Source organism: Chelonia mydas, chromosome 23 (genome assembly GCF_015237465.2).
Source record: "Chelonia mydas isolate rCheMyd1 chromosome 23, rCheMyd1.pri.v2, whole genome shotgun sequence".
NCBI lineage: Eukaryota > Metazoa > Chordata > Testudines > Cheloniidae > Chelonia > Chelonia mydas.
Window position 1 is genome coordinate 15,259,358 of NC_051263.2, and position 25,042 is coordinate 15,284,399.

Sequence of the window (25,042 nt, forward strand, 5' to 3'; positions counted from 1 at the left end):
GGGCTAGATGGGCCTATGGGTCTGATGCGGCGGGGGCGGGGGGGGAATCACACCATGTTCTGGGATGAGGGAAAGGGGTACCCCTAGATGGGTCATGCCACGTTCTGGGATGGGGGGAGGGGGTACCCCAGATGGGTCATGCCATGTTCTGGGATGGGGGGGAAGGGGTGTCCCTAGATGGGTCATGACATGTTCTGGGACAGGGGGAAGGGGTTTCCCTAGCTGGATCATGCCATTTTTTTTGGGGGGGGGGGGATGTCAGGATGTAGAACTGTGGGTCTAAGAGCCCCACCCATCCCTGCCCCACTGCCTGACCCTGCTGTGATCCCTGAGGGATGGGAAATTGGTTCCCATTGAGACAGGGGGAGGGGTGCTCTGCATCTCAGCTCCCAGGGGTATTGGGGTGCCAGGACCCCCCAGCATGCAGCTGGCTTCCTGCAAGGACCCTGGGGTTCATACTGGACTCAGAGCCGCTGGGTTTCTGTGGTCGGGACCCTCCGGGTCAGGGTGGCGCAGTCTGGGGGCGGGGGGAGGTGTCAGACAGGGGCACTGTATGGCACGGGGGGGGGGGGGTTGCTGGCGGGGGGGATACAGTCGCGCCCCCTGTGCACGGATGGAGACGTGCTAGGACTGGCTGTTGACAGTTCTGTCCAGCGACCCGCGACAATAAAAGTGTTGGGGCCACGACTCGAGTTCTGCTTTCAGCTGCTGGAGCGGGGGGAGCAAAAGCCAGCCTGGGCATGGTGCCTGGTGCCAGGCAGAAGGAACAGGGCGTTTCTAGGCCTCACGCTGCAAAGAAAAGTCTGGAAATGTGACTGGAGGGAGACAGACCCTGCCTGAGCGTGCTGAGAGCCTGAGCCCATCGCCAAGAGGGGGCCGGACCTGCCCTGAGTGTGATCAAGCGAGGGGTCCTCAGATAATCAGTCCCGTGCCCCACCCCCGAGGGGCTGCAAGGCGTCCCTGTATACCCACCCCCCACCCCAGAGGGCCCTGGCCCAGCACTGGGTGAGGGATCCCCAGACAACCAACCCCCCTCCTCCCCGAGTGGCCACATTAGGTACCCAGCGAGAAATGAGTTTTATTGTTCTGTGTTTACTACAGATCTCAGGTTAAGAGGAGGCCAGATCCTGGGGGACCCTTGACACCCCCACACACACACACACACTGAACTAGCCCCCCTCCCACTCCCTCTGCACCTTGTGGGGGCTGAATGGGGCAGGGATCCTGCCGGGGGCGGGGGGAGCTCCATCCTCTCCCAAGAGACCTCCCAGAGGGGCCACTAACATGGCCTCACAGGGTGCAGGGAGTGGGGTCTAGTGGTTAGCGCAGCTGCTGAGATCCACCCGCCCCACGGGGAGCCACTGGGAACACAGAGTCCTGGGCCCATCCTACCCCTCCTGGACACCTGACCCCCAGCACCCAACCTGCACCCCACTGCTCAAGGACACCCCCATCCCTGCCCTTGGGAGTCCTGTTTTCAATTGTTAAACCCGAAACCCAGGAGTCCTGGCTCCCAGCCCCGCTGCTGTAATCAGTGCACCGCACTCCCTGCTGTCTCAGCTGCCACCCGGTGAGGGGCCTGAGCAGTTGGTGGAGGGTGGGGAGGGCTGGGGGCTTGGCTCGTCCCAGGGGAAGCTCAGATCCAGCCCCTGCATCTGCTCCTGGTAAATCCGGTCGAAATTCTCGCTCTGGGCCTTGGTGAGTTGGTTCTTCCAGTCCCCGGCAATCCCTGTGACAGAGAGAGAGCAGAGAGCATTATGGGAGTGGCCACCACATCACCCCCCAACTACCCCAGCCCTGAGCTCCCCCAGCTCTGCCGGTGCCCCTCACTCCCAACCTGCAGCCCCTGCTACCCCAGCCCTGGGCTCCCCCCCAAGCTCTGCTGGTGCCCCTCACTCCCGACCCACAGCCCCTGCTAGCCCGGCTCTGGGCTCCCCCCAAGCTCTGCCGGTGCCCCTCACTCCCGACCCACAGCCCCCTACTAGCCTGGACCTGGGCTCCCCCCAGCTCTGCTGGTGCCCCTCAATCCTGACCCGCAGCCCCGTCATTCTGAGCTGAGCCAGGGTCTACGTCTCTTCTCATCCAGGACTCAGCTTATGGGGCCTCGTTCGCCTCCCATAGCCCCCCCGCCCAGCCCCACCTTTCCGCAGGAACGAGCTCTGGGTCTGGTCCAGGAGGAACCCGGGGGCCAGGCTGAAGTTGCACATCTTGTTCTGCTTCATGGCCTGGAAGGAGGCGTTCTCCACCACCCCGTCCAGCGCCCGCGCCTCCAGGGGCTTGCCCAGGAACTGGCAGATCCGCTCCACGCTGCCCCGCAGGTCCTGCAGGCAGGAGGGGAGGGGGTCAGTGTCAAGGCCTCCCTCAGGGGCGCACTGGGCTTGGGGAAACCGAGGCAGGGAGGCCTCGGGCCGCGCTGGAGAACCTCAGAACGGGGCGGATCTAACTCAGGGGGACTCCCCACCCTGCCTCGGGTCGGCCCTGGGGGAGACAGAAGTGGGGACAGGAGCCCCTGGCACGGTTCAGAGATGGGTCCCTGGAGTCCTGGCTGGGATGGAGGAGGCTGGAGATGGACTGGGGGACTCTTGGGCTCTCGGCTCGGCTCTGTCACTGAACCGCTGGGTGACCCTGGACAAGTCATGGGCCTTCTGCTGTGCCTCAGTTTACCCTCTCACCCTCTGTCTGTTTACACTTGGAGTTCTCCGAGACAGTGCCTGGCGCGACGGGGCCCCGATCTCGGTGACTCCGTGTCTGGGCGGCGCAAGGAAGCAGGACCCCACGTGGGGCAGTGCCTGGGTTTGGTCCCTCGCACTCTTGCGGGGGGCGGGGTCCTGTGTCACTGCTGCATTTTGTGACCCTTCTGCCGGCACCAGCTCCCAGGTCCCTCCCCCGTCTCCCAGCCCCACCAGGCTCAGTCGGGGGGCATGGCTCAGCCCGCTGCCTGGCCAAGGAGGCGTCTGTCCTGTCGCCTTGCGTCCGGGGCTGGGGGCACCGTGGCTTAGCTAAGGCCCGACCTAGAGCCCCTGATTTCTGCTCCGGGGGAGCTGACCCACAGGCCCCCCATGTCCATGGTTACAGGGTGGGGGGGAAGGGGGCGACAGCGCCCCCAGCTTGTGGGGTGGGGTAACTGCAGGATGGGTAACAGTGAGCTCTATCTCCCCCTGCCTGGGCGAGCCCAGCCCCCAACCCTCTGCCCTCAGGGATCCCCCCTCAGATCCTCTCCACCTGGAGCTACTCCAGCCCCAACCCCGTGCCTCCCCCATCTCCCCTCCCCTCTGCTGGGATCCGCGCCTCCCCCCATCCCAGGGCCCCCTCCCCCACCTGCTGCAGCTCCTCATAGGTGATCCAGAAGAAGTTCTCGTGGTCCCGCAGGCCCATCCAGCCCTTGACGTGGTCGAACCAGGAGCCGAAGGGCACTGAAAATGCAAAGGAGGCGGTCATGGGGGGCATCTCGGGTGGGGGGGGGCAGCCTCCCGCCCACCGCATGGCACTCACCGTCTCCCTCCAGGAACTGCTCCAGGAACTGGTCCAGCTGCCCCGGCTCCTTGTAGGGGCGGAAGATCTGGGCGAAGTGGTAGAGGGAGACGAAGACGTCCTTGGGGTTCCGCAATGTGTACAGCACCTGGGGGGGACACGGGGTGAGTGGGGGCGGGACTGGGCCCCTGGGTGCATGCTGGGGGAAGGGCTGGGGCTGGGCCCCGGGGTACATGCTGCAGGAGGGGCTGAGGGACTGGGCCCCTGGGTGCATGCTGGGAAAGGGGCTGGGGGGCTTGGGTCCCTGGGGTGCATACTGGGGGAGGGGCTGGGCCCCAGGAGTGCATGCTGGAAGAGAGGCTGCAGTGGAGGACTGGGCCCCTGGGGTACATGCTGCAGGAGGGGCTGGGGGACTGGGCCCCTGGGTGCATGCTGGGAAAGGTGCTGGGGGAGATCAATGGGCTCAGGCTCTCTGCAGACTCTGGCAGAGTTGTATTTTGGGGGCTTTTCTCCCCACCCACAGGAGCTAGAAACTGAATTTTATTTTACCCCAGAGCCAAGACTCTGCCTTACATCCCTCCCACCACCACCCCGCCCCGGCCCCAGAGCCAGCTCCAGCACCTTGGCCTTGGACTGGAAGAAGGACTTGGCGAAGAGCTGGACGGGCAGGTGGGAGCTGATGAGCCGGGGTGCCTGGTTGCTCCGTGCCTTCTGGAGGCCCACGACAGTCTCATACCAGGGCCCCCGGTCCCAGTTAGGGACCGTGCGGCACCAGCTGGGGTCCCCATTGCTGTGGATGAGGCTTAGGATCTCCAGCATCCAGACGGTCCCTATGGCGACAGCCTGTGGTGAGCGTTGCTATGGACAACGGGGAACCACCCCCTCCCCCCAGTGCTGTGCGGTCCTCAGAATCCCTAGCCCCCACCCAGAGCGAGGAGAGAACCCAGGAGTCCTGGCTCCCAGCCCCCCTGCTCTAACCACTCGACCCCACTCCCAGAGCTCTAGCCCTGGCTCCAGGGCCCCACGGTACCTGATTTCTGGTAGGTGACGTTAAAGACGTCATCATCCCGGACTTGGAATTCGTTCTCCACCTCCCGCAGCCCCTGCTCCGAGTAGATCAGCCTGGGGAAGCTGATCCCCTTGTACTGGAAATATTCCTTGAACATCCTGGGGCTGGCAATGGGGGAGGCATGAGGGTCATTAGACACGGCAGGAGCCCTCAGAGTTACCCCTCAGCCCCTGCTCTGTGTGTGTGTTGCCCCCTGCTGGAGGGGCTGGGCCCTGCTGTGTGTGTGTGTGTGTGTTGCCCCCTGCTGGAGGGGCTGGGCCCTGCTGTGTGTGTGTGTGTGTGTGTTGCCCCCTGCTGGAGGGGCTGGGCTCTGCTCTGTGTGTGCATTTGAGTCATGCCCATGGCGTGCGTCACAGGACACCCTCCCCCACAGTGGTGGCCAGGCCACCCAGCGATTCATGAGGCTGCTCCAGCCTCAGGCCACGAGCCGGGTTGACTCTCCTGTGTAGGGATCCTGGCTCTGTTCCCCGCGGCCGCCCGTCCCCCCGGGGCTGCCTGCACTGGCTGCCGGACTGGAGCCAATGCTCAGCGCCAGGCCCCGTGCCAGCGGATTCGGATGGCAAACCTGGCCTTCACTTTAACACTTTCTTGAGATTTGCCGATTTCCATGTTCACAGCGGTGCAGAACTAGGGTGGCGGAAGAGGGGAGGGGGAAATTGGTCAATTAGTCACTAATTATCCAGTGAGGACAGACACCAGGAGTCCGAGAGTTAACGCTCGCTCCTCCTTAAAACCCGAACGGGCCCCAGTGCCCGCAGGAAGAGACCCAGCGAAAGTCTGATTGTGCGCGAGCAGCGGTTTCCTGACTCGGCCTCTCACTGAGTTTCCAGGGTTACGGCCATAGTCTGTGGTTGGTTGAGAAATCGACCCTGAGCACTTCAAACCCTACTCCTTCCCGCCCTGCCTGGGATACCTGCAGATGGGCCCACACTGGGAGGGGTCTGAGAAATCGGCGAATGGGGCTGAAATCAGCAAGAATTTCTGGCGAATGGGGCCTTCGCAACAGACCAGCGCAGAGAACGGCGCTGGGAATGGAAAATCAGTGGCCCAGTGGGGTGGGAATAGCTGGCTAGGCAGGGGTGCCGCAAAACAGCACACGGAGGGGTGTCTAGTGGATCACAAACCGGATCACTTGTGCCCTGTGATCCAGGAGGGTCGAGTGTGAGCCACAGGAGGGGCTTGCTTGTCCGGGTAGGGGGGAAGCTCCATTCTGGGGTGCTGCACTTTCAGAGAGATTTGGCCACATTTGGAAAGAGTCTAGAGGAGAGGAGCCAAATGAGTGGGAGGATTAGAAAACCCAGCCAATGCGGAAAAGGCGGAAGAACCGGGCCTGGTCCAGCCAGAGACGAGCTGGCTGAGGGGGGCTGATAGCGGCCTAGAGAGGCGTACCAGGCTGGTCTAAGGAGGCTGGGGATCGATCGCTGAGTTTCTGGTGACGGAGATCCCGGTGAGCGATCAGGGGAAATGTTCGAATGGGGAGGAGAATTCAACTATGGACCTGGCTCCCCAGAACAGCTGTGGGCTCCCTGTCCATGGGCATTTGCAAGACCACATCGGACGAACCCTTGCCAGGGACGATCTAGGTGGATTTGGTCCTGCCTCGGCGCAGGGGGCTGGGCCGGACGCCCCCTCAAGGCCCCTTCCAGCCTCACGTGGCCAGGTGTCGATGGTTTTTCAATTTGCAGCAGCCATAATCTAGGACATTCCCACGCCTCTCACTGTGGTGCCCCGAGCTCTTCCTGTCTGCCGCCCCCAACATGAAGACTGTCATGAATTGCTTGTTCCCTCCGCCTCGCCCAGGGGTGGAGTGGCTTGTTCTTGTAGGACTGATGTGGAACACGCAGGTCGCTCTGTGTTGATGGTGAAACTCACCTGGAGGAGGGGAGGCTGGAAGGTCGGGGCTTGGGGGACCCAGCCCCAGATGAAGTCCTGTCCTGCCGATGTCTTGTCTTTAGTATAGATGTGGTGTCTTTAGTATAGAGCGTCCCACCTGGGCCTGGCGTGCAGCTACAGATTCTTTTAGAGCCACTCTGACCTGGCCAGGGAGACAAGGGCAAAGCGCCCGAACTTGACCCACGGTTCTGTGTGAAGTCGAGGGGAGGAGGACGGCCTTAGTTGCTTGTCGGGGAGACGTACGAACCTCGGATGTGCAGGAGGTTTCCGATAGAGAAAGGTCACAAATCCACGGCTAAACATCACCGTAGCCACCTGGGAATAAAGGACGCTGGCCGTGCTTCCAGGCCGGGGGACTCTCTCGTGGGAAGCCGGGACCCTGCAGAAACCTGGGAGGACGTGGCGGGTATACGGCTGAATGTGAGCTCCCTGTGCGAGCCTGGGGCATGTCAACAGGGGAATCTTAAGATGGAGCAGAGGCTGTTTGACCTCTAGATTTGGTGCGACCACTGCTGGGAGCCTGTGTCTAGCTCTGGTGTGCGCCGTTCAGGAAGGACAGCGATCAATCAGAGAGGGGCCAGAGAAGAGCCAGGAGAATGGTTCAAGAGTGAGAAAACCCACCTGAGAGTGAGCGACTCTGGGACTCAGTCTATTTAGCTTGATGAGGAGGCTCGGGGTGACTTGATCCCAGTCTATCCATGGGGAACAACGATTTCATAACGGGCTCTTCAGTCTAGTAAAAGAAGGTTAAACACCATCTGATGGTGGGAAGTCGAAGCAAGACGCATTCAGCCTGGAAACGAGGACTACATTTGGAACAGTCAGAGTAACAAACCAGGGGGACAATTCACCCATTTTTAAATGAAGATCTGCTCAGTTATTGCAGGGCCGTTCTCTGGCCAGTGCTAGACAGGTGGGCAGACTAGGGTCCCCTCTGGCTTTAGAATTGATGAACCTACACATGGGGCAAAACATGGATTTTTTTTATTCTGTTTTAGAGTTTTTGGCAAATCAGACATTTTCGTTTCGGGCCAGTGGCAAGCAGGGTTTTAAATACACTTTTGCCTTTAAAAAGATCAAATAAAATGGGTGGAAGTTCCTAGCGGCAGAGCAGCATGAATCCCCTGCCCCTAAAAATCAAACCGTTGGACTTTTCGCAAATCGCTTTTCCCCCGACCCAAAAAAATGTGTCAAAATCGCCACAAGTTCGTGCAAGGTCTCGGTCACCCAACGCCTGGAGCCACACCCAGCAAATGAAAACTTTCGTCTGGAAAGTTTTGCCCAGCTGCTGTTTCATGCCCAGGTCTGTGGCAAGGCTGGAATCCAGCCACGGAGGGACAGTGGGATGAATAACTGATGGTGGCTCATCCTCTTCCACCGCCCAAAGCTACTGACTGATGCATAATGTTGCTGCCCAATTCAGCTGGCGCAGTCCGTCAATGTCCGATCGCTTGGAGGAGAAATGGCTGGTAGGAGTCCTGTGTGATCTGGGGTGACCAAGAATGGATGCAAAGGCCTAGTTCCCTCAATGCACTAGGATCAAGCAGCAGCAGGGTGGTTCCTTGTTCAGAAATCCAGGCCTGCATTTAGACAGTCCTGTGCCCCAAACAGCTTTGTCTCGCTGATTTCTTCCAAGGCCACTGTGTCTCTGGCTAAGCCACCCCCATGACGTGTAAACAGATGGGGTCAGGAACGTTATCCTCATGTTGAAGAGGAGGCCTAGAGCGATCAATGTGACTTGGAGCTGCCTAGGTGCAGAGGCAGGAGTAGAAACCAAATGTCCTTTACACTAGTTCCAGCATCCTGGGAAAACCCCTCTTCATCTCCCTGGGTTAGCTTTTTGTTGTTTTTGCACAGGCCTTGCCTTTTGGCTCCATGCCTTGGGTGGTGGCTTCTGTCATTTCCCACTCTCATTACATACCATCAGCTTAATTGCTCCTTCTAGGTAACCCAACAGATTACACCCTTCAGCTTTATCATGATTCATGGTAACCATCAAGGCCCTCCCTCATAACATCGCATGTGCACCTGTGCGTGTATTTTAATGCTGCAATATAAACAGACAGATGTTCTGAATGATTATCAGTGTTATTGTAACGTTGGAGACGCCGGGCAGAGCTCCCTGGTCCCAGCTTGTGAAAAGTCTTACGCAATTTGAATGCAACTGCAGCTATCAAAGTAAACAAGCTGAGTCTATTTACTGCTGTTCTAGCCCCGGGGGTAGTTGAAAACGTGGTATCCCCAGTGAGCTGTGTCTGAGAGATGGGGAAACGCCAGGAGAAATCACAGTGTCTGGGTTCGTTTCTTCGCCTCCGATTGTTCACGTTATTCTTATGCGTCTTAGAGGCTCTTGGCAGTACCCTAATGGAGGGTGGGACCCCACGGCTGCCCAGGGGCCAAGAGCGAGGCCACATTGGGCCAGGCGCTGCCCACATGCAGGGAAACCGTGCTGCCCTGTGCAGCTCGCAGGCTGAAAGATTGTAAAGATGGGGAAACTGAGGCCCCGTGAGATCACGGACGTGGCCAGAGTCACGCAGCTGGCCACAAGCAGAGCCAGGAGCCACGTGTCCTCAGCTGCAGCCTGAGCCTGATGTGTGGGGCGGCCCCCAGGGGAACCCCTCCACCCCCACACCCCTTCCATCCCCCCTCCTCTACCCAACCCCCCTACTCCTCTACCCAGCCCCACGGAAACCCCTCCACCCCAGCCCCCACTCCTCTACCCAGCTCCACGGGAACCCCTCCATCACACCCCCCACTCCTCTACCCAGCCCCACGGGAACCCCTCCATCACACCCCCTACTCCTCTACCCAGCCCCACGGGAACCCCTCCACCACACCCCCCACTCCTTTACCCAGCCCCACGGGAACCCCTCCACCACACCCCCCACTCCTCTACCCAGCCCCACGGGAACCCCTCCACCCAACCCCCCACTCCTCTACCCAGCCCCACGGGAACCCCTCCACCCCACCCCCCACTCCTCTACCCAGCCCCACAGGAACCCCTCCATCACACCCCCCACTCCTCTACCCAGTCCCACGGGAACCCCTCCACCACACCCCCCACTCCTCTACCCAGCCCCACGGAAACCCCTCCACCCAACCCCCCGACTCCTCTACTCAGCCCCACGGGAACCCCTCCACCCCCACACCTCCTCCATCCCCCGCACTCCTCTACCCAGCCCCACAGGAAGCCCTCCAACTCCACACCCCCTCCACCCTCCCATTCCTCTACCCAGCCCCATGGGAACCTCTCCAACCCCACACCCTCTCCACCCTCCCACACAACTTCTCTCCATCCCCACCTGTGTACATTTTGTCATCCCCCGGCCGCACTCCCCCTGGCTGGCTCTGCCGTGCCGCTGCTGGCTGGCACCGGGGCTGCCCCAGGCAAGGGGCCTGTGGGCAAAGGAAGAACCAGACACGAGCTGCTCGGAGTGAAGGAGGGAGCCAGCACAGAGCTGTCGGGGGCACCCCAGGCCAGGCCCCCAGCCCTCCATCCCCAGCTGGGCTGTGTGTGCAGGGAGAACCCCCCGCAGAGGGAGCCCCCTCTCTTACCTGCCCTAGGGCGGGAGGCAGCACCTGGCTGGCTCAGCAGCTGTCGCAGTGATGCAGGGATCCCCTGGGTCTAAGCCATCGCGCCAGCGCCCTGAGCCCTGGGGCTGGGAACCGCCTACACAGCAATTGCGGGAGGTTGGCTCAGAGCACCCCATGGCACATGAATGAGAAACACCCTCCACCATGGGACAGAGCCACCCACCCCTGGGCTGGATCCGGAGTCACCTCTCACTGCACTGGGGGCAGAGAGGGCCAGGTTCTGATCTCAGCTCCCCGGGATCAGTCCAGAGTCACCCCTGATCTCAGCTCCCCCGGGGTCAATCCGGCGTCACCCCTGATCTCAGCTCCCCCTGGTCAATCCAGAGTCACCCCTGATCTCAGCTCCCCCGGGGTCAATCTGGAGTCACCCCTGATGCACTGGGGGCAGGGAGAGCCGGGTTCTGATCTTGGCTCCCCGGGATCAATCCAGAGTCACCCCTGATCTCAGCTTCCCCGGGGTCAATCTGGAGTCACCCCTGATCTCAGCTCCCCCGGGGTCAATCCGGAGTCACCCCTGACTGCACTGGGGGTAGGGAGGGCTGGCTTCTGATCTCAGCTCCCTGGGGTCAATCTCACTCCCCATAAAGATCCAAACGAGCGATGCTGCTGAGCTCCAAGCCCGTCTCAAGATCGCTGGCTTTGCTAACAATTCCTGTCCTCCCGCGCCTGTCACCTGCTGCCAGGCCTGGCCGCCTGGCCCAGAGCCAGGAAAGCTGGGAGGAAAACACACCTCCTTAACGAACTTGCTCAGCTGCTGGCAGCCCTGTGATTAGAGTAATAAGTGGGCGAGCGGCATCTCCCACCGGGATGCCTGGGTTCCCATTTGGAAGAGAAGCTGCCACCAGCGCACCTGTTAGAGCCAAATCCGCGGCTTTGCTAATTGGCAGGGTTTGGGGTGTTTTGCATAGAGCCCTGAGCGGCTGCAGTTCTGGGAAAACTCAGGAGAAAGTCGGCTCCCGTTGAACCCGCCGGGACTTTCGTGGGGCCCGGCGCCAAATTCTGGCCACAAAGGCACAAAAAGCTAAGGGTGGTGTAAACAGCGTGAGTGGATCAGAGAGAGTCATTGACACAGCTGCCTGGATAACTCCCAGCCTCCCTGCTCTAACCATCAGACCCCACTCCCCTCCCAGAGCTGGGAAGAGAACCCAGGAGTCCCGGCTCCCAGCCCCCAGCCAGGCAATGTCAGGATACTCCCTGCACAGAGGCTAATGACAAAGCCCCAGACACTGCGAGCAGCTCCCGATTCCCTGGCAGATGCCTGGCCTCTGCCCCACACGGGCCTGAGCTCCGCAGGGCATGAATCGCCCAGGGCAGCATTCCTGACAGCTGTAGGGGCAGAGCTGGGGAGGGGTGGGCAGCCAGGACTCCTGGGTTCCAGCCCCGTGTCTCAAAGGGGAGTGGTGTCTAGTGGTTAGAGCAGGCGAGTGAGAGCTGGGAGCCAGGACTCCTGGGTTCTCTCCTGACTGGGAGGGGAGTGGGGGCTAGTGCTTAGAGCGGGGGGAGGGGCAGCGAGCCAGGACTCCTGGGTTCTCTCCCCAGCTCTGGCAGGGGAAGAGCCCTGCTCCCTTTGTCCCATCTCTCGCCCCTCCCTGCGGTAAGATCCAGCTTCTGGCGGAAGCCAAGCTCCGCCCCAGGCTTCACACATGGCCTCCGCCATCTTTGTCCCTGGCAGATGCGCCCGCCCCCGGCTGGGCCCGAATAGGGCAGGCTCAGATCAGCCGCCATCTTCGATCCAGAGCGAGGCTGAGGGGTCAGAATGTTGCAGCCCAGCCCCCCTCCAGCGCTGCAGGTACCAGCCTTGGCGGTGCCCCTCACTCCCGACCTGCAGCCCCCCCACGGCTCGGCTGCAGCCCCTCCCCCGGCTCTGCTGGTGCCCCTCACTCCCGACCTGCAGCCGCCCCCCCCGGCTCTGCTGGCGCCCCCCCACTCCCGACCTGCAGCCCCCCCCCCCGGCTCTGCTGGCGCCCCCCCACTCCCGACCTGCAGCCCCCCCACGGCTCGGCTGCAGCCCCTCCCCCGGCTCTGCTGGTGCCCCTCACTCCCGACCTGCAGCTGCCCCCCCCCGGCTCTGCTGGCGCCCCCCACTCCCGACCTGCAGCCCCCCCCCCGGCTCTGCTGGTGCCCCTCACTCCCGACCTGCAGCCCCCCCCCCCCCCCCCCGGCTCTGCTGGTGCCCCTCACTCCCGACCTGCAGCCCCCCCCCCCCCGGCTCTGCTGGTGCCCCTCACTCCCGACCTGCAGCCCCCCCCCCCGGCTCTGCTGGCGCCCCCCCACTCCCGACCTGCAGCCCCCCCCCCCCGGCTCTGCTGGTGCCCCTCACTCCCGACCTGCAGCCCCCCCCCCCCCCCCCCGGCTCTGCTGATGCCCCTCACTCCCGACCTGCAGCTGCCCCCCCCGGCTCTGCTGGTGCCCCCCACTCCCGACCTGCAGCCCCCCCCCGGCTCGCCTGCAGCCCCCCCCCCGGCTCTGCTGGTGCCCCTCACTCCCGACCTGCAGCCGCCCCCCCCGGCTCTGCTGGTGCCCCCCACTCCCGACCTGCAGCCTCCCCACGGCTCTGCTGGTGCCCCTCACTCCCGACCTGCAGCCCCCACCCCGGCTCTGCTGGTGCCCCCCACTCCCGACCTGCAGCCCCCCTGGCGCCCCCCCACTCCCGACCCACAGCCCGCCCGGCTGGCGCCCCTCACTCCAAACCCGCAGCCCCCCCCGGTTCCGCTGGTGCCCCTCACTCCCGACCTGCAGCCCCCCCCCCCCGGCGACCCCACTCCCGACCCCCCCCGACCCGCAGCCCCCCCCCGGCTCCGCTGGCGCCCTTCAGTCCTGACCCGCAGCCCCCCTGGCGCCCCTCACTCCCGACCCGCAGCCCCCCCCCACAGCGACCCCACTCCCGACCCGCAGCCCCCCCCGGCTCCACCGGCGCCCCTCACTCCCGACCCGCAGCCCCCCCGGCCGGTGCCCCTCACTCCCGACCCACAGTCGCCTCTCCACACTGGGCAGGAAAATGGACCTGGGAGTGGAACCCAGGAGTCCTGGTCTGTCTCGCCCCTGAGCGTCTCATCGTGATTGTACCCTCCCGACGCCCCCTGGCGGAGAGGCCGGGGCGCATTGTCCCCTCCTACAGAGAGGGAACCAGAGGCACAGAAACCCAGCGGATGCTCCTTTTCCAAGGCCTGTTCCAGGGCAGGCAACAGAAGTTGGGTTCCTCAGGCCCTGGACCAGAGCCCACTAACACCCACCCGGAGCCCCTGAAGAATTGGCTCCGTGAGCTGGCAGCAGTAGTAGGTTGTTATCCTGCTCCAGCTGGGATGGCTGCAATGGGAAGGTGGGGAGAGGTAGGAGGGATTGTGGGTAAATTCAGGGCTGGAGGAATGGGGAATAGCAGCGCCCTCAGCCGGGGACAGGGATCTCTGGTCTATTGAATCACAGAAGATCAGGGTTGTAAGAGGCCTCAGGAGGTTCTAGTCCAACCCCCTGCTCAAAGCACGACCAACCCCAACTAAATCATCCCAGCCAGGGCTTTGTCAAGCCGGGCCTTAAAAACCTCGAAGGAAGGAGATTCCACCACCTCCCTCGGAAACCCATTCCAGTGCTTCACCACCCTCCTAGTGAAATAGGTTTCCCTAATATCCAACCTAAACCTCCCCCACTGCAACCTGAGACCATCGCTCCTTGTTCTGTCATCTGCCACCACTGAGAACAGCCGAGCTCCATCCTCTTTGGAGCCCCCCTTCAGGGAATTGAAGGCTGCAAGCAAATCCCCCCTCGCTCTTCTCTGCTGCAGACTAAATAACCCCAGTTCCCTCAGCCTCTCCTCATAAGTCATATGCCCCAGACCCCCGATCATTTTCGTTGCCCTCCACTGGACTCTCTCCAATTTGTCCACATCCCTTCTGTAGTGGGGGGCCCAAAACTGGACGTGGCCTCACCAATGCTGAATAGGGGGAATAATCACGTCCCTCGATCTGCTGGCAATGCTCCTACTAATACAGCCCAATATGCCGTTGGCCTTCTTGGCAACAAGGGCATGCTGCTGACTCAGATCCAGCTTCTCGTCCGCTATAACCCCTAGGTCCTTTTCTGCAGAACGGCTGCCGAGCCATTCGGTCCCTAGTCTGTAGCGGTGGATGGGATTCTTCTGTCCTAAGTGTAGGAATCTGCACTTGTCCTCGCTGAACCTCATCAGATTTCTTTTGGCCCAATCCTCTAATTTGTCTAGGTCCCTCTGTATCCTATCCCTGCCCTCCAGCGTATCTACCTCTCCCCTCAGTATTACCCGCGAACTTGCTGAGGTTGCAATTCATCCCATCATCCAGATCATTAATAAAGATGTTGAACAAAACCGGCCGCAAAACTGACCCCCTGGGGCACTCCACTTGACACCGGCTGCCAACTAGACATTGAGCCGTTGATTACTACCTGTTGAGCCCGACGATCCAGCCAGGTTTCTATCCACCTTATCGTCCATTCATCCAGCCCATACTTCTTTAACTTGCTGGCAAGAATACTGTGGGAGACCGTGTCAAAAGCTTTGTTAAAGTCAAGATGTATCACATCCACCACTTTCCCATATCCACAGAGCCAGTTATCTCAGCATAGAAGGCAATCAGGTTGGTCAGGCATGACTTGCCCTTGGTGAATCTATGCCCCATTGCCCCCAATTTCTCCAGGAGTATCATGAACCCAGCCACGTTGTCCCCGGGGTTCTTTCAACCCAAAGTTCTTGGTAACTTTTCCTCTGTGCAAGGTGGTGTCAGGGGAGACGCGGCCGATCGATGGCTGGCACAAACAGGACAACACAAGAGGGCTTTCACTTAAAGCTAAACTTTACTTAGTCTCAGGCACTTACACAACAGGTTAGTGAAACACCCCCAACCCTCGATAATTACCAAAGCTGAGTGTGGCCCTCGAGTGGCACTGTGACTGGCTTCCGCCGGCCAAACTTCTGTCTGGACCCTGAGATGCGTCCAGAGGGAGTGTCCCTGAAGAAACTCCCCCGAACAAACTTTCCCCCCTTATTTACACGTTAGTAATACGATGACAAACAAACTCAGACTTTCCCCCCTTATTTACACGTTAGTAATACGATGACATGTCACTTAAAGAACACTTGCTAAGCGAGCAATTTTTAAAGGTCAGGCAAGAGGTTTCCTTCTGATCATTAATTTAACCAAACGTGTTTTTAGCGTGAACGTGCCTCGATGCCCTGATAGATCCATTCCTATTTATCTAAAATACACGTATCAGCGATTTCCACGTTCGTAGCAGGACCCTGGAACCCGCTCCCCTCCTGCCTTGGTTAAGCGAAGGCCGCTGCGTGGCCGCTCTATGGGCGGCTGACGAGGCTGCTGTTAGCAGCAAACGTTAGTGATTCAGGCACTTTACTGGTTTGCCAAGATCTCCCCGTACAGCCTCTCCGGCGCCCACTACGGGCCGGAACACGAAGTGCGGGATGAGGCGCCCGGCAGAGCTCAGCGAGGCGCCCGGAGGAACCTGCTGGAGCCCCAAAGAAGGAGAATCCGTCCGGGCTGCCGGCTGCCAGGAGAGGCACCTGAGGACAAAGGTACCATCCCGCAGAGGGGCAGGCCTCCTGGGTTCTCTCCCTGGCTCTGCGAGAGGAGTGGGGTCTGGTGGTTAGAGCAGGGAGCTGGGAGCCAGGCCTCCTGCGTTCTCTCCCCCAGTGACCCCACGCCCTGTCCCTGCAGTGGAAGCCCCGTCTGGCATTGGGGACCTGGTTCTGGCAGCCGAGCTGATGGAGATGGCGGGGGCATCCCCCTGCTATGCCCAGCACCGGGGCGGGACCCAGCCGGCCGTGCAGCACGACCATGGGGCCTACGGCATCCCACAGGAGCCGGCCGCACTGGGCCGCATGGTGCGGGAGCTGCAGGAGATGGTGCACTGGCAGAGCCAGCTGCTGCAGAGCTCGCAGGAGGCCCTGGCTGCCAGCCAGGAGCGCTGCCAGGAGCTGCAGGTGAGGGGTGAGGCACTAGGGGGCACTGTGCTGCAAGGAGGGGGCGGGGGGATCATTGCGGGGAGCACCCTTCCCATACCCCATCCCAGAGTCAGCTGCATCCCAGTGCTGGGCGACAGGTCCCCGTATACCCAGCCCCACCCCAGAGTCAGCTGCATCCCAGCACTGGGCAAGGGGTCCCCCATACCCAGCCCCTGTGCCCCACCCCAGAGTCAGCTGCATCCCAGCGCTGGGCCCCTGGATACCCAGTCCTTGTGCCCCACCCAAGATGGGCTGCGTCCCAGCGCCGTGTCCCCGGATACCCAGCCCCACCCCAGAGTCAGCCGCATCCCAGCGCTGGGCGAGGAGTTCCCGGATACCCAGCCCCTCCCCAGAGTCAGCCGCATCTCCGGCTCTGCGTGCCGCAGGAGAGGTCGGAGAGCGAGTGCTGGGCGCTGGCGTCGGAGCTGGGCCAGCGGATCGCGGCGCTGGAGGCGGAGAACCGGAACCTGCGGTGCGAGCGGGACCAGCTGGAGAGCCGGACGCGGGGGCTGCGGGAGGAGCTGGAGCGGAGCCGCAGCTCGATGCTGCACGTCGGCCAGAAGCTGAAGGAGCAGGGGGGCCGGGCCAGGCCGGGCCGGTTCTGCCTGGCCAGCATCCGGGACAACGGCAAGTGGCTGCGGTTCTACACTGGCTTCGGCAGCGCCCAGCGCCTGGCCGCGTTCCTGGCCTTCCTGACTGAGGGGGAGCCGCGGCGGGGGGCCGAAGCGGGCCCCCCCAGCGCCCTGAGCCCCGAGGACCAGCTCTTCCTGGTGCTGGTGCGGCTGCGGCTGGGGCTGCTCCTGCAGGATCTGGCCTTTCGCTTCCAGCTCTCCGAGGCCACCGCCTCCCGCTACTGGCTCAGCTGGACCCAGCTCATGGAGACCCGGCTGGCCCAGGTGAGCCCCCCCGCGGGGCCAGCACCCCCAGAGGGAAAAGGCCCCGTACCTCATTCCCGGCCCCCGAGCCAGTCAGTCCCTGCCCTGGGACGGGATGGGAGCTGGCGCCCCCTAGAGGGGAGCAGGGGAATAGTGGAGGGACTGGTCCACCCCTCACATGGGGAGGAGGCATGGCCCCGCCCCCCCAAGGGACAGGGGTTGCCTGGAGGGATAGGTAGGCCGCCCAAATGGGGGGGAGGTGTGGTCCCCCCCACCTGGGAAGGGGGTGTGGCCTGGAGGGGCTGGTCCCCACACATGAGAATGGGGGTGGCACGGAGGGCCCCCCGCCCCGCAGGGCAGGGCCTGACACTCCCATCCCCCTCTCCCCAGGTGCCGGTGCGGTGCAGCCCGCGCTACGTGGAGCGCTTCGAGCCGCAGCGGGCGTCCCGGGTCGGGGGCGTCCCGCTGGTGGTGCTGGACTGCGCCCAGCTCTGCTTCGAGGGCCGGGGCCGGCAGCTCTATGCCCTGCAGGGCTGTGCCCTGGCCGCCCCCAGTGGCTTCCTGGCCTTCTGCTGCAGTGCTGCCCTACCGGGCGGGGAGGGGGGGGGCAGGGCCGGGGCTGCCCCCCTTCCTGCGGGACGGCCCCGTGGCCCTCAGCGCCCAGCAGGGGGAGGCCTGCCTGCAGGTGCTCAGCCTGGCCAGCCTGGCTGACAAGGCCCTGCGCTTCCGCTTCCTGCACGGCGTCCAGCCCCCCACCATGGAGGGCCAGGTGGGGCGGGCCTGGGCCATCTGCTGCTACCTGGCCTGCCTGCTACATGAGCCCATGGGGCTGGCATAGGTGAGGAGGTGGGGCTTTGGGGATTCCCCCCTTCCCCAGTGGCTGGCAGGTGTAGGGCTGGGATAGGGGCCTGGATTCTCCCCCCTAACCCAGTGGCTGGTGGGGAGATCTGGGGGTGCAGCACCTGAGGAGGCTCATTGGGGATGGGCAGGGGGTCCTGCTCACAGCTGTAGCTGATCTGTGTGGCAGCCTGGATAGAGCATTTGGCCCCACAGCGCCCCCTCCTGGGGGTGCCTCTGCACAGGAAGGGGGCTATGGTTGGGGGAGGGACAAATCCTGCTCCTAGGAGGAAGGAGACTGGTCACATTTGGCCTCTGTGGTCCTGAGCCCTGGGAGGGGCCAAGCCCCCCATTGATTCCAGCCCCTGAAGGCAGGACGATGGGATGGTAACTGGGTGCTGGAAGCAGCTGGAGCTGTATCATTCCCCCTTCCACACAGGTGAGGGTAAACTGAGGCACAGAAAGACCATGCTCCGCCAAGGACAGAACCCAGGAGTCCTGGCTCCCAGCCCGCCCCCAACCAGTAGTCCACACTCCCCTCCCAGTCAGGGGGAGGGGGGGCTTGGGGAGAATGAGAAACTGGGAGCCAGGACTGCTGGGTTCTAGCATCACCTTTTCTGCCTCAGTTTCCGGCTTTGTTTTCTCCCCCTTCTGCCCAGCTGCTCCTGGCCCCTGTTGTTCTCAATGCGGGTGGGTTCCTGGATTATTTGTAATCCCCCCCTTTTGGTTGGAAATAAACCCTTTGTTCCTGGTAACGGCTGTGAGGAGAGATCCGTGAGCACGGCACCCTCCAAAACCCGTCTGGGGCATGGACAGAGGGTATTGCAACCCAAGGTGAGCCCTCCCCCTCTCCCAGTGGGCATAGCCCTGCCCCACAGCCACAGGCTGCAGTGGAGAAAGCCCTGGGCCCCTCACTCTGGGATTGTTGGTTTAGCGGGGAGGGACGGGACTCCTGGGAGTGGGCTCTAGGGGATGAGAGCAGGGGTGGGGCAGGCTTTCCATGACCTGTCCCCAGCTCTTCCCTGGGATGGGAGGTTGGCTGAAGGGGCAGGGCACTGGCCACTCCCAGCATAAGTGACCCAACTGCTGGGCTCCCCTCTGCCCCACTGACTCAGGGAGACCCTATTCAGCGGGGGGGGGGGGGGGGGGCACACTACTGCTCCATGTGGATAATGGGGCCCACTCTACACAGCCCCAAGGAGGAGCCAGGTCAGGGGGCAGCCCTTGGAGGGAGCCTGAGCCCCACTGGAAGGGCAGGTGCCCCCAAAACCTACCCCTGCCCCCATCACAGCTGCTGTCTGTGGGAGAGGGACAGGAGCTAATACAGACCCCATTACAACCTGGGGCGGCTCAGGGGCTACATACCCAGGGACCCCTCGCCTGGTGCTGAGATGCAGCCCCTGTGGGGTAGGGCGTGGGGACTGAGTATTCGGGGGCCCCTCTGGGTAGTCGGGGGGAAGGGCACCGCCCCGGAAGCGAACAGAGCAGACGCCAGCCCATGGTTCTGACCCCTTTATTGGACACAGGCAGCTGCAGGCCGGCGCAGTTAGTTCTTGTAGCCCCGGCTGGCGCGGCGGCCTCGGGCCCGCTCGAACTTCCGCCCCTTGGAGCGCACGTAGGGCCTGCGGGGAGGGGAGAGAGGGGTTAGCGGGATGCCCACAGGTGCTGCTCCCCCAACCCAGCTTCCTCCCATGCCAGGGATTCCCCCCCTCTGCTCAGGCCCAGTTCACAGGCTGACCCCCACCTGCTCTCCAGGGGCGGAAGGCCCAGGGAGCACCCCACAGCGAGGTGCCCGCAGGAGCTGGGCACACGGCCGGTGACGGCTCCAGGGGCAGGTTGTTTTGAGACACGACCCAACACATTAGGTGGGGCTGGTCACAGGGCTCTAGTGTTTCTGGGAGTCCTGGCCCCCAACCACCAGACCCCCACCCACATAGCCAGGGAGAGAACCCAGGAGGCCTGACCCCCACAAGACACAGGAACATGATCCACTCTGGGGATATCCCTCTATTACCTGAACTTCTCCCCACCCAGGGCTCATGCTCAGCCTAGCTGGGCCAGGCACCCCCAGGGCAGGGGCTCAGTGGAGTGGGAGGGGGTTTGCACTCACTTGGTGTGACTGTGGGGGGTGCCGGGGGCCTTGCCAAAGTGCCGGTACACCTCGCGTCCCTTCCTGGGCCCTGGGGGGAGACAGTGTTACATCAACAGTGACAACCTCGCATAGGGGTGCAGACACCCCCCCCCACCCCGGCTCAGAGACAGTGCAGGGAGGGCTTCTCCAGGCACCAGCCCACAGGGGCAGCATGGGCCCTTTGCAGAGCTCCAGGGCCAGCAACTCCACGTGCCAGGTGGTCAGGGCCCTGTTCTGCGCCAGGATCCCCCACACAGCTGTGCCTGAGGCTGGGCAGGGTATACCTCGACTTTAGTGAGGCTTTTGATACTGTCTCGCAGACCTTCTCATCAACAAACTAGGGAAATCCAACCTAGATGGAGCTACTGTGAGGTGGGGGCCTAACTGGTTGGAAAACCCTCCCCAGGGAGTAGTTATCAGTGGTTCAGTCAGGCTGGAAGGGCCTAACGAGTGGGGTCCTGCAGGGATCAGTTCTGGGTCCGGTTCTGTTCAGTTATCTTCATCAAGAATTTAGATAATAGCCTAGAGCGGAAACTTCTAAAGTTTGTGGACAATACCAAGCTGCTTTGGAGGATAGGATTAAAATTCAAAATGATCTGGACAAACGGGAGAAATGGTCTGAAGTAAACAGGATGAAATTCAATCACGACAAATGCAAAGCGCTCCACTTAGGAAGGACCAATCAGTGGCACGCATACAGAATGGGAAAGGACGGCCTCGGAAGGAGTACCGCGGAAAGGGATCTGGGAGTCAGAGTGGATCACAAGCTAAATATGAGTCAACACGAACGCTGTTGCAAAAACAGCGAACGTCTTTCTGGGCTGTATTAGCAGGAGTGTTGTGAGCAAGACACGAAAAGTGATTCTTCCGCTCTGCTCCGCGCTGATTAGGTCTCAGCTGGAGCATGGTGTCCAGTTCTGGGCACCACATTCCAGGCAAGATGTGGAGAAACTGGAGAAAGTCCGGAGAAGAGCAACAAAAATAAAGGTCTAGAAAACATGAGCTGCGAGGGAAGATTGAAGAAATTGGGTTTAGTCTGGAGAAGAGAAGACAGAGGGGACGTGATAACAGTTTTCAAGTTCATAAAAGGTGGTTACAAGGAAGAGGGAGAGAAATTGTCTCGTTAACCTCGGAGGACAGGACCAGAAGCAATGGGCTTAAATTGAAGCAGGGGCGGTTTAGGTTGGACAGTAGGGAAAACTTCCTGTCAGTGGTTAAGCACCGGAATAAGTTGCCCAAGGAGGTTGTGGAATCTCTATCACTGGGGATTTTTAAGAGCAGGTCGGACAAACCCCTGTCAGGGATGGTCTAGCTAATCCTTAGTCCTGCCATGCATGTAGGAGACTGGACTAGACGCCCTCTCGAGGTCCCTTCCAGTTCTATAATTCTGTGTAGAGCCCTTTGGCTGGGGTGGGGCGTGGGTGCTGGTCATAGAGGGACCTCTCCCCCAGTGCTGGGACGTGGCCCCTCTGGGGTGGGACACGCGTGCTGGGTATACAGGGACCCCTCGCCCAGTGCTGGGACACAGCCCCCCTGGGGTGGGGCAGGTCAATTTCAACAGCACTAACAGCACTGGCCCCAATGCCCCCTCTTGTTCAAACTGGCTGCCTGGGGACAGCGCCCCCTGCTGAGCCCCATCCCTGCAGCCCAGCTGGCCCCAGCTGCCTGTTGCAGGTTGTGTGGGGCAGGGCCAGTGCCCGGCCCAGCAGAGGGCATGGGAGGACTCACCTGAGAGCAGCACAGTGCCCTGGCCCTTGGGGGCTGCCATGGCCAGCTGGTCAAAGGTCATGATCTGACCCCCCGCCTTCAGGATGCGACTGCGGGCTCCTTGGGTCACCCGCAGGGCACAGACCTGCCAGGAGAGATGGGTCAGTGACAGCCCCGGTGCTGCCCCCCCCCACTAGCCCCCATTCCCCTCCAGAGCCAGGAGAGAACCCAGGAGTCCTGGCTCCCAACCCGTTGGGGTGGGGACCCCGCAGCACCCGGCTTCACCTTCAGCTTAGGGATGTTGTGGATGCGGATGTCGTCGGTGATGGTTCCCACCACCACGGCCGTCTTGTTATCCCGCCCTGGGAGCTTCATCTTGCGGATCTGGGGGAGGAAGGGGACAGAGGATCAGTGAGACCCCCCGACTCTGGGCAGCGCAGCACCCCTGGGACATGGCCCTCCCAGGACATGCTGTCAGTATCTCCAGGGTACAGGGACGCAGGCAGGAGGAGAACCCAGGAGTCCAGATGTCAAGTCAAATGGAACAGCACAGGGGCACTGCGGGTCGGGCAGAGCTGGGGTGTGGCCCCAGGGCTGGGATGAGGGGCACGGGGAGAGCCCAGGGCTGGGCGAGCAGGTGGCCGTGGGGCACAGGTAGGGCTGGTCTAGCGGGGGCTGTGGGTAGGGTTGAGGGGCACAAGTAGGGCTGGGCGAGCAGGGGGCCGTGGGTCCCCCCGTCCCCACTTACCATGCGGGAGAGGGCGAGCGGCGGGCGGTTGGTGCGGCTCATGAAGAGGCGTTTCAGGACGACCTTGTTGAAGCGGGAGCTGGTGCGGCGCGCCAGGAAGCGGTACAGCTGGGGGGACACAGCCATCAGGGGGAGCCCTTGCCGCCCCCCCCCCGTGGGCACCATGGGGAAACTGAGGCAGTGACAGGCTCTCCTGGCTGTGCTTACACAGGTCACATTAGACAGCAGCAGAGCCAGTCCTAGAACCCAGGTGTCCTGCCTCCCAGGAGTCCTCATTCCCAGCCCCCTCCCCTGCAGAACTGGGGATAGAACCCAGGAGTCCTCGCTCCCAGCTCCTCCCCCCACTAGCCCCCACTCCCCTCCCTGAGCTGTGGAGAGAACCCAGGCGTCCTGGCCCCCTGCAGACCCCCAGGGGGGCGTTACCTTGACCAGCAGGCGCAGGTAGATATCCTGACTCTTGGGCTCCGTGCGGCGAACCTTGCGGTCCTTGTTGTGTCGGATATCGACACCCTGCGGGGGTCAGACGCTGTCAGGGCCCCCGCCTCGGTGTCCTCCCCGCCGGACGCCCCAAGCTATGGGTCTGAGGCGTGCCCCGACTCTCCCACACACCCAGTACCCCGTAAGTCACCCCATCGCCTGCTGCCGCTACCCCAACGGCTACTGCTCCCAGGCAAATTAGAACCCCCCGCACCCAGGGTGCGCACAGCAGCCCTCCCATGGCCTATCTCCCCAAGCTCCTCATGCCCCCCCAATCCCCAGGTCCTCCCCTCCTCACCCTGCCCCTTACGGGGTTATCCTCAAACAGCCCACCCACCTGTGCCACCCCCTTCTCAGACCACATACCCCACAGTACCCCCCACACGGGGTGGCCCTGACACCAGCGTGCCCTCACCATTACATGTCACCCCTGCCCTCGATCCCTGGGTGCCCTCTGTATCCTTCCCCACTGGGTGCCCTGCTCCCACACTGGGTGCCCCCCGGGCTGGGGGCTCCCCCCCACACCCAGTAACCCCCATGCTTTCTGCTCCACAGGTCCCCCAACCCCCACTTGGTGCCCCATGTCCCTCACCTCCCCTTACAGGGTGCCTCCCTTCCCAGCCTCTGCACAGGGTAGCCCCCACCCCTGCTAGGTGCCCCGCATACCCTCCTCCACCCCCCCCCACTGGGAGCCCCCCACCCGTGCTGGGTGCCCCACATACCCTCCTCCACCCCCCAATCATAGAACAGAATATCAGGCTTGGAAGGGACCTCGGGAGGTGTCTAGTCCAACCCCCTGCTCAGAGCAGGACCAAGCCCCAATTTTTTCCCCAGATCCCTAAATAGCCCCCTCAAGGATTGAACTCACAACCCTGGGTTTAGCAGGCTAATGCTCAAACCACTGAGCTACCCCTCCCCCTCCCCGCAATGAGTGCCCCCCGTCTCCCTCCCCGCACAGGGTACCCCCCCATCTCACATGCCCCCCCCCAGCTGCCCCCGGCCAGGAGCCCCCCCAGCTCTCTGCCCCCCGGCATGTGCGCAGGGAGGCCCCGCCGACGGAGGCCCCCCCCCCGTCCATTCAGGGCGATCCGGCCCCCCTGGGGCCCCGCCTCGGCCCCCCGCAGCCCCAGGCCCGGGCTCGGCGCCCCCCTCCCGGCGGATGGCAGCGGATTCCCCCGCGCCCCCCGGTCTTACCATGACGGCGTCAGCGGCGGCTCGGCCCGGGAAGGAAGGAGGCGGGGCCGCGCGGGGGCTGATGGGAGCGGGCGCTCCACTCTATGGCAGCGCGGCGGCAGGCAGAGCCTCGCTGCGGCCAGACGTGCGACGCTCCAGCCGGCGGGCTCGATGGTGCTGGAGGACTCCGAGCTATGAGAGAGCAGCTGATAGAGTTTATGGAGCCCAGCCCGCGGGTCGGGTCGGGTGGGGTGAGGGAGGAGGAGGAGTTCTCACAGAGATGGGGGCTAGACTAGGCAGGGGAGACTGGAGCAGAACAGAATTGGCTACTGGAGTTAACTGGAGCACAATATAACATGGTCACTGGACTGGAATAGAGCAGAACGGATCCGAATTTGGTGACTGGACAGACTAGACTAGCCGGACTAGACTAGTTTGGACACTAGGCTAGACCAGAGTGACTGCGTCTCAGATACACGGGGAATTCTGATGTGTTGCAATTTCGTTTCCTCCCTCAAGTGGAAATCTCACCTGTTTGGGCGAAATAATTCGTCCTCCCAAGTTGCTTCCTTTCGGCCTCATGGACACCTTTAAACCTTTCTATTGTGTTGCCTTATCACGGAGAGCATCAAAGTCCAAAGGAAGCGGCCGAAAGGAAATCTTTGGCCCATATTGAAAGGAAACGCTTGCTGCTGAAGACATTGACACGTGCCTGCGTTTTGATGTTACCAGATCAGCATTTTCCAATGGAAACCTTCTTCCGTCTGTTCATTTTCAAGTCTCTCTAGTTGCCATTAATACGCAGTTACTTGTACATTTGAATCTGGGGGGGTAGGAGGAGGGGAGGAATTGGTTACCACACAGGTGGGACAAAAAATCTATCTACCAATACGGGAAGAATACAGACTAACACAGCTGCTACTCTGAAACCTAGAAGAAGAGTGTGTGTCTCATTATTAAAAATAATAAATAGAGTCTGACTGAAGCATTTAAGTATTAGCAAATGCAAATAATCAATAAGAATAGAATTATTATTAATTTGTTACTTATAATAAACTTAAACCGCTGTGGGTGCTTAGAT

The 25,042-nt window shown here is 61.9% G+C and overlaps 3 protein-coding genes across 7 annotated transcripts; 1 reads left to right on the top strand and 2 right to left on the bottom strand.

Annotated features, from left to right (window-relative positions):
* Positions 1-1,066: 1,066 nt before the first annotated feature.
* LOC102948381 (sulfotransferase 2B1) lies at positions 1,067-10,320 on the bottom strand. 2 transcript variants are annotated; one of them, XM_007067204.4, is made up of 7 exons: positions 9,989-10,320; positions 4,502-4,644; positions 4,093-4,301; positions 3,493-3,619; positions 3,319-3,413; positions 2,141-2,321; positions 1,067-1,729 (listed from the first exon to the last, which is right to left on the bottom strand). In XM_007067204.4, the coding sequence occupies exons 2-7, from the start codon at positions 4,635-4,637 to the stop codon at positions 1,557-1,559; spliced, it is 921 nt and encodes a 306-aa protein (XP_007067266.1). In that variant the 5' UTR covers positions 4,638-4,644; positions 9,989-10,320; the 3' UTR covers positions 1,067-1,556. The 2 variants fall into 2 exon arrangements, with proteins under 2 accessions (XP_007067266.1, XP_037744541.1); XM_037888613.2 differs by lacking the exon at positions 9,989-10,320 and adding an exon at positions 5,106-5,494.
* A 1,381-nt stretch (positions 10,321-11,701) lies between these two features.
* On the top strand, positions 11,702-18,480 carry LOC114021181. Of its 3 annotated transcripts, XM_037888492.2 has the most exons (5): positions 11,702-11,816; positions 15,419-15,584; positions 15,727-15,992; positions 16,400-16,909; positions 17,279-18,480. In XM_037888492.2, exons 1-5 carry the CDS (start codon positions 11,784-11,786, stop codon positions 17,597-17,599), a joined length of 1,296 nt encoding a protein of 431 aa, XP_037744420.1. In that variant the 5' UTR covers positions 11,702-11,783; the 3' UTR covers positions 17,600-18,480. The 3 variants fall into 3 exon arrangements, with proteins under 3 accessions (XP_037744420.1, XP_043390586.1, XP_043390587.1); XM_043534651.1 differs by having other exon boundaries at positions 16,400-18,480; XM_043534652.1 differs by lacking the exons at positions 11,702-11,816; positions 15,727-15,992 and having other exon boundaries at positions 14,543-15,584; positions 16,400-18,480.
* A 742-nt stretch (positions 18,481-19,222) lies between these two features.
* On the bottom strand, positions 19,223-24,153 carry RPL18 (ribosomal protein L18). 2 transcript variants are annotated; one of them, XM_037888493.2, is made up of 7 exons: positions 23,983-24,147; positions 22,735-22,821; positions 22,312-22,419; positions 21,849-21,947; positions 21,585-21,708; positions 19,836-19,905; positions 19,223-19,347 (listed from the first exon to the last, which is right to left on the bottom strand). In XM_037888493.2, exons 1-7 carry the CDS (start codon positions 23,983-23,985, stop codon positions 19,272-19,274), a joined length of 567 nt encoding a protein of 188 aa, XP_037744421.1. In that variant the 5' UTR covers positions 23,986-24,147; the 3' UTR covers positions 19,223-19,271. The 2 variants fall into 2 exon arrangements, with proteins under 2 accessions (XP_037744421.1, XP_043390611.1); XM_043534676.1 differs by having other exon boundaries at positions 22,312-22,821; positions 23,983-24,153.
* Positions 24,154-25,042: the final 889 nt, after the last annotated feature.

What these genes read in the sequence shown, in the direction of transcription:
- LOC102948381 (XM_037888613.2), bottom strand. Translation starts at nt 5,149, where the DNA reads ATGGAAATCGGCAAATCTCAAGAAAGTGTTAAAGTGAAGGCCAG. An exon ending in CGTCACCTACCAGAAATCAG is followed by an intron (nt 4,302 to 4,501) that starts GTACCGTGGGGC and finishes CTGTCGCCATAG; the next exon opens with GGACCGTCTGGATGCTGGAG. An exon ending in TCTTCCAGTCCAAGGCCAAG is followed by an intron (nt 3,620 to 4,092) that starts GTGCTGGAGCTG and finishes TGTCCCCCCCAG; the next exon opens with GTGCTGTACACATTGCGGAA.
- RPL18 (XM_043534676.1), bottom strand. An exon ending in CGCTCGCCCTCTCCCGCATG is followed by an intron (nt 21,948 to 22,311) that starts GTAAGTGGGGAC and finishes TTCCTCCCCCAG; the next exon opens with ATCCGCAAGATGAAGCTCCC. An exon ending in ACAACATCCCTAAGCTGAAG is followed by an intron (nt 21,709 to 21,848) that starts GTGAAGCCGGGT and finishes CTCTCCTGGCAG; the next exon opens with GTCTGTGCCCTGCGGGTGAC.
- LOC114021181 (XM_043534651.1), top strand. Translation starts at nt 11,784, where the DNA reads ATGTTGCAGCCCAGCCCCCCTCCAGCGCTGCAG. An exon ending in AGAGGCACCTGAGGACAAAG is followed by an intron (nt 15,585 to 15,726) that starts GTACCATCCCGC and finishes CTGTCCCTGCAG; the next exon opens with TGGAAGCCCCGTCTGGCATT. An exon ending in AGCGCTGCCAGGAGCTGCAG is followed by an intron (nt 15,993 to 16,399) that starts GTGAGGGGTGAG and finishes TGCGTGCCGCAG; the next exon opens with GAGAGGTCGGAGAGCGAGTG.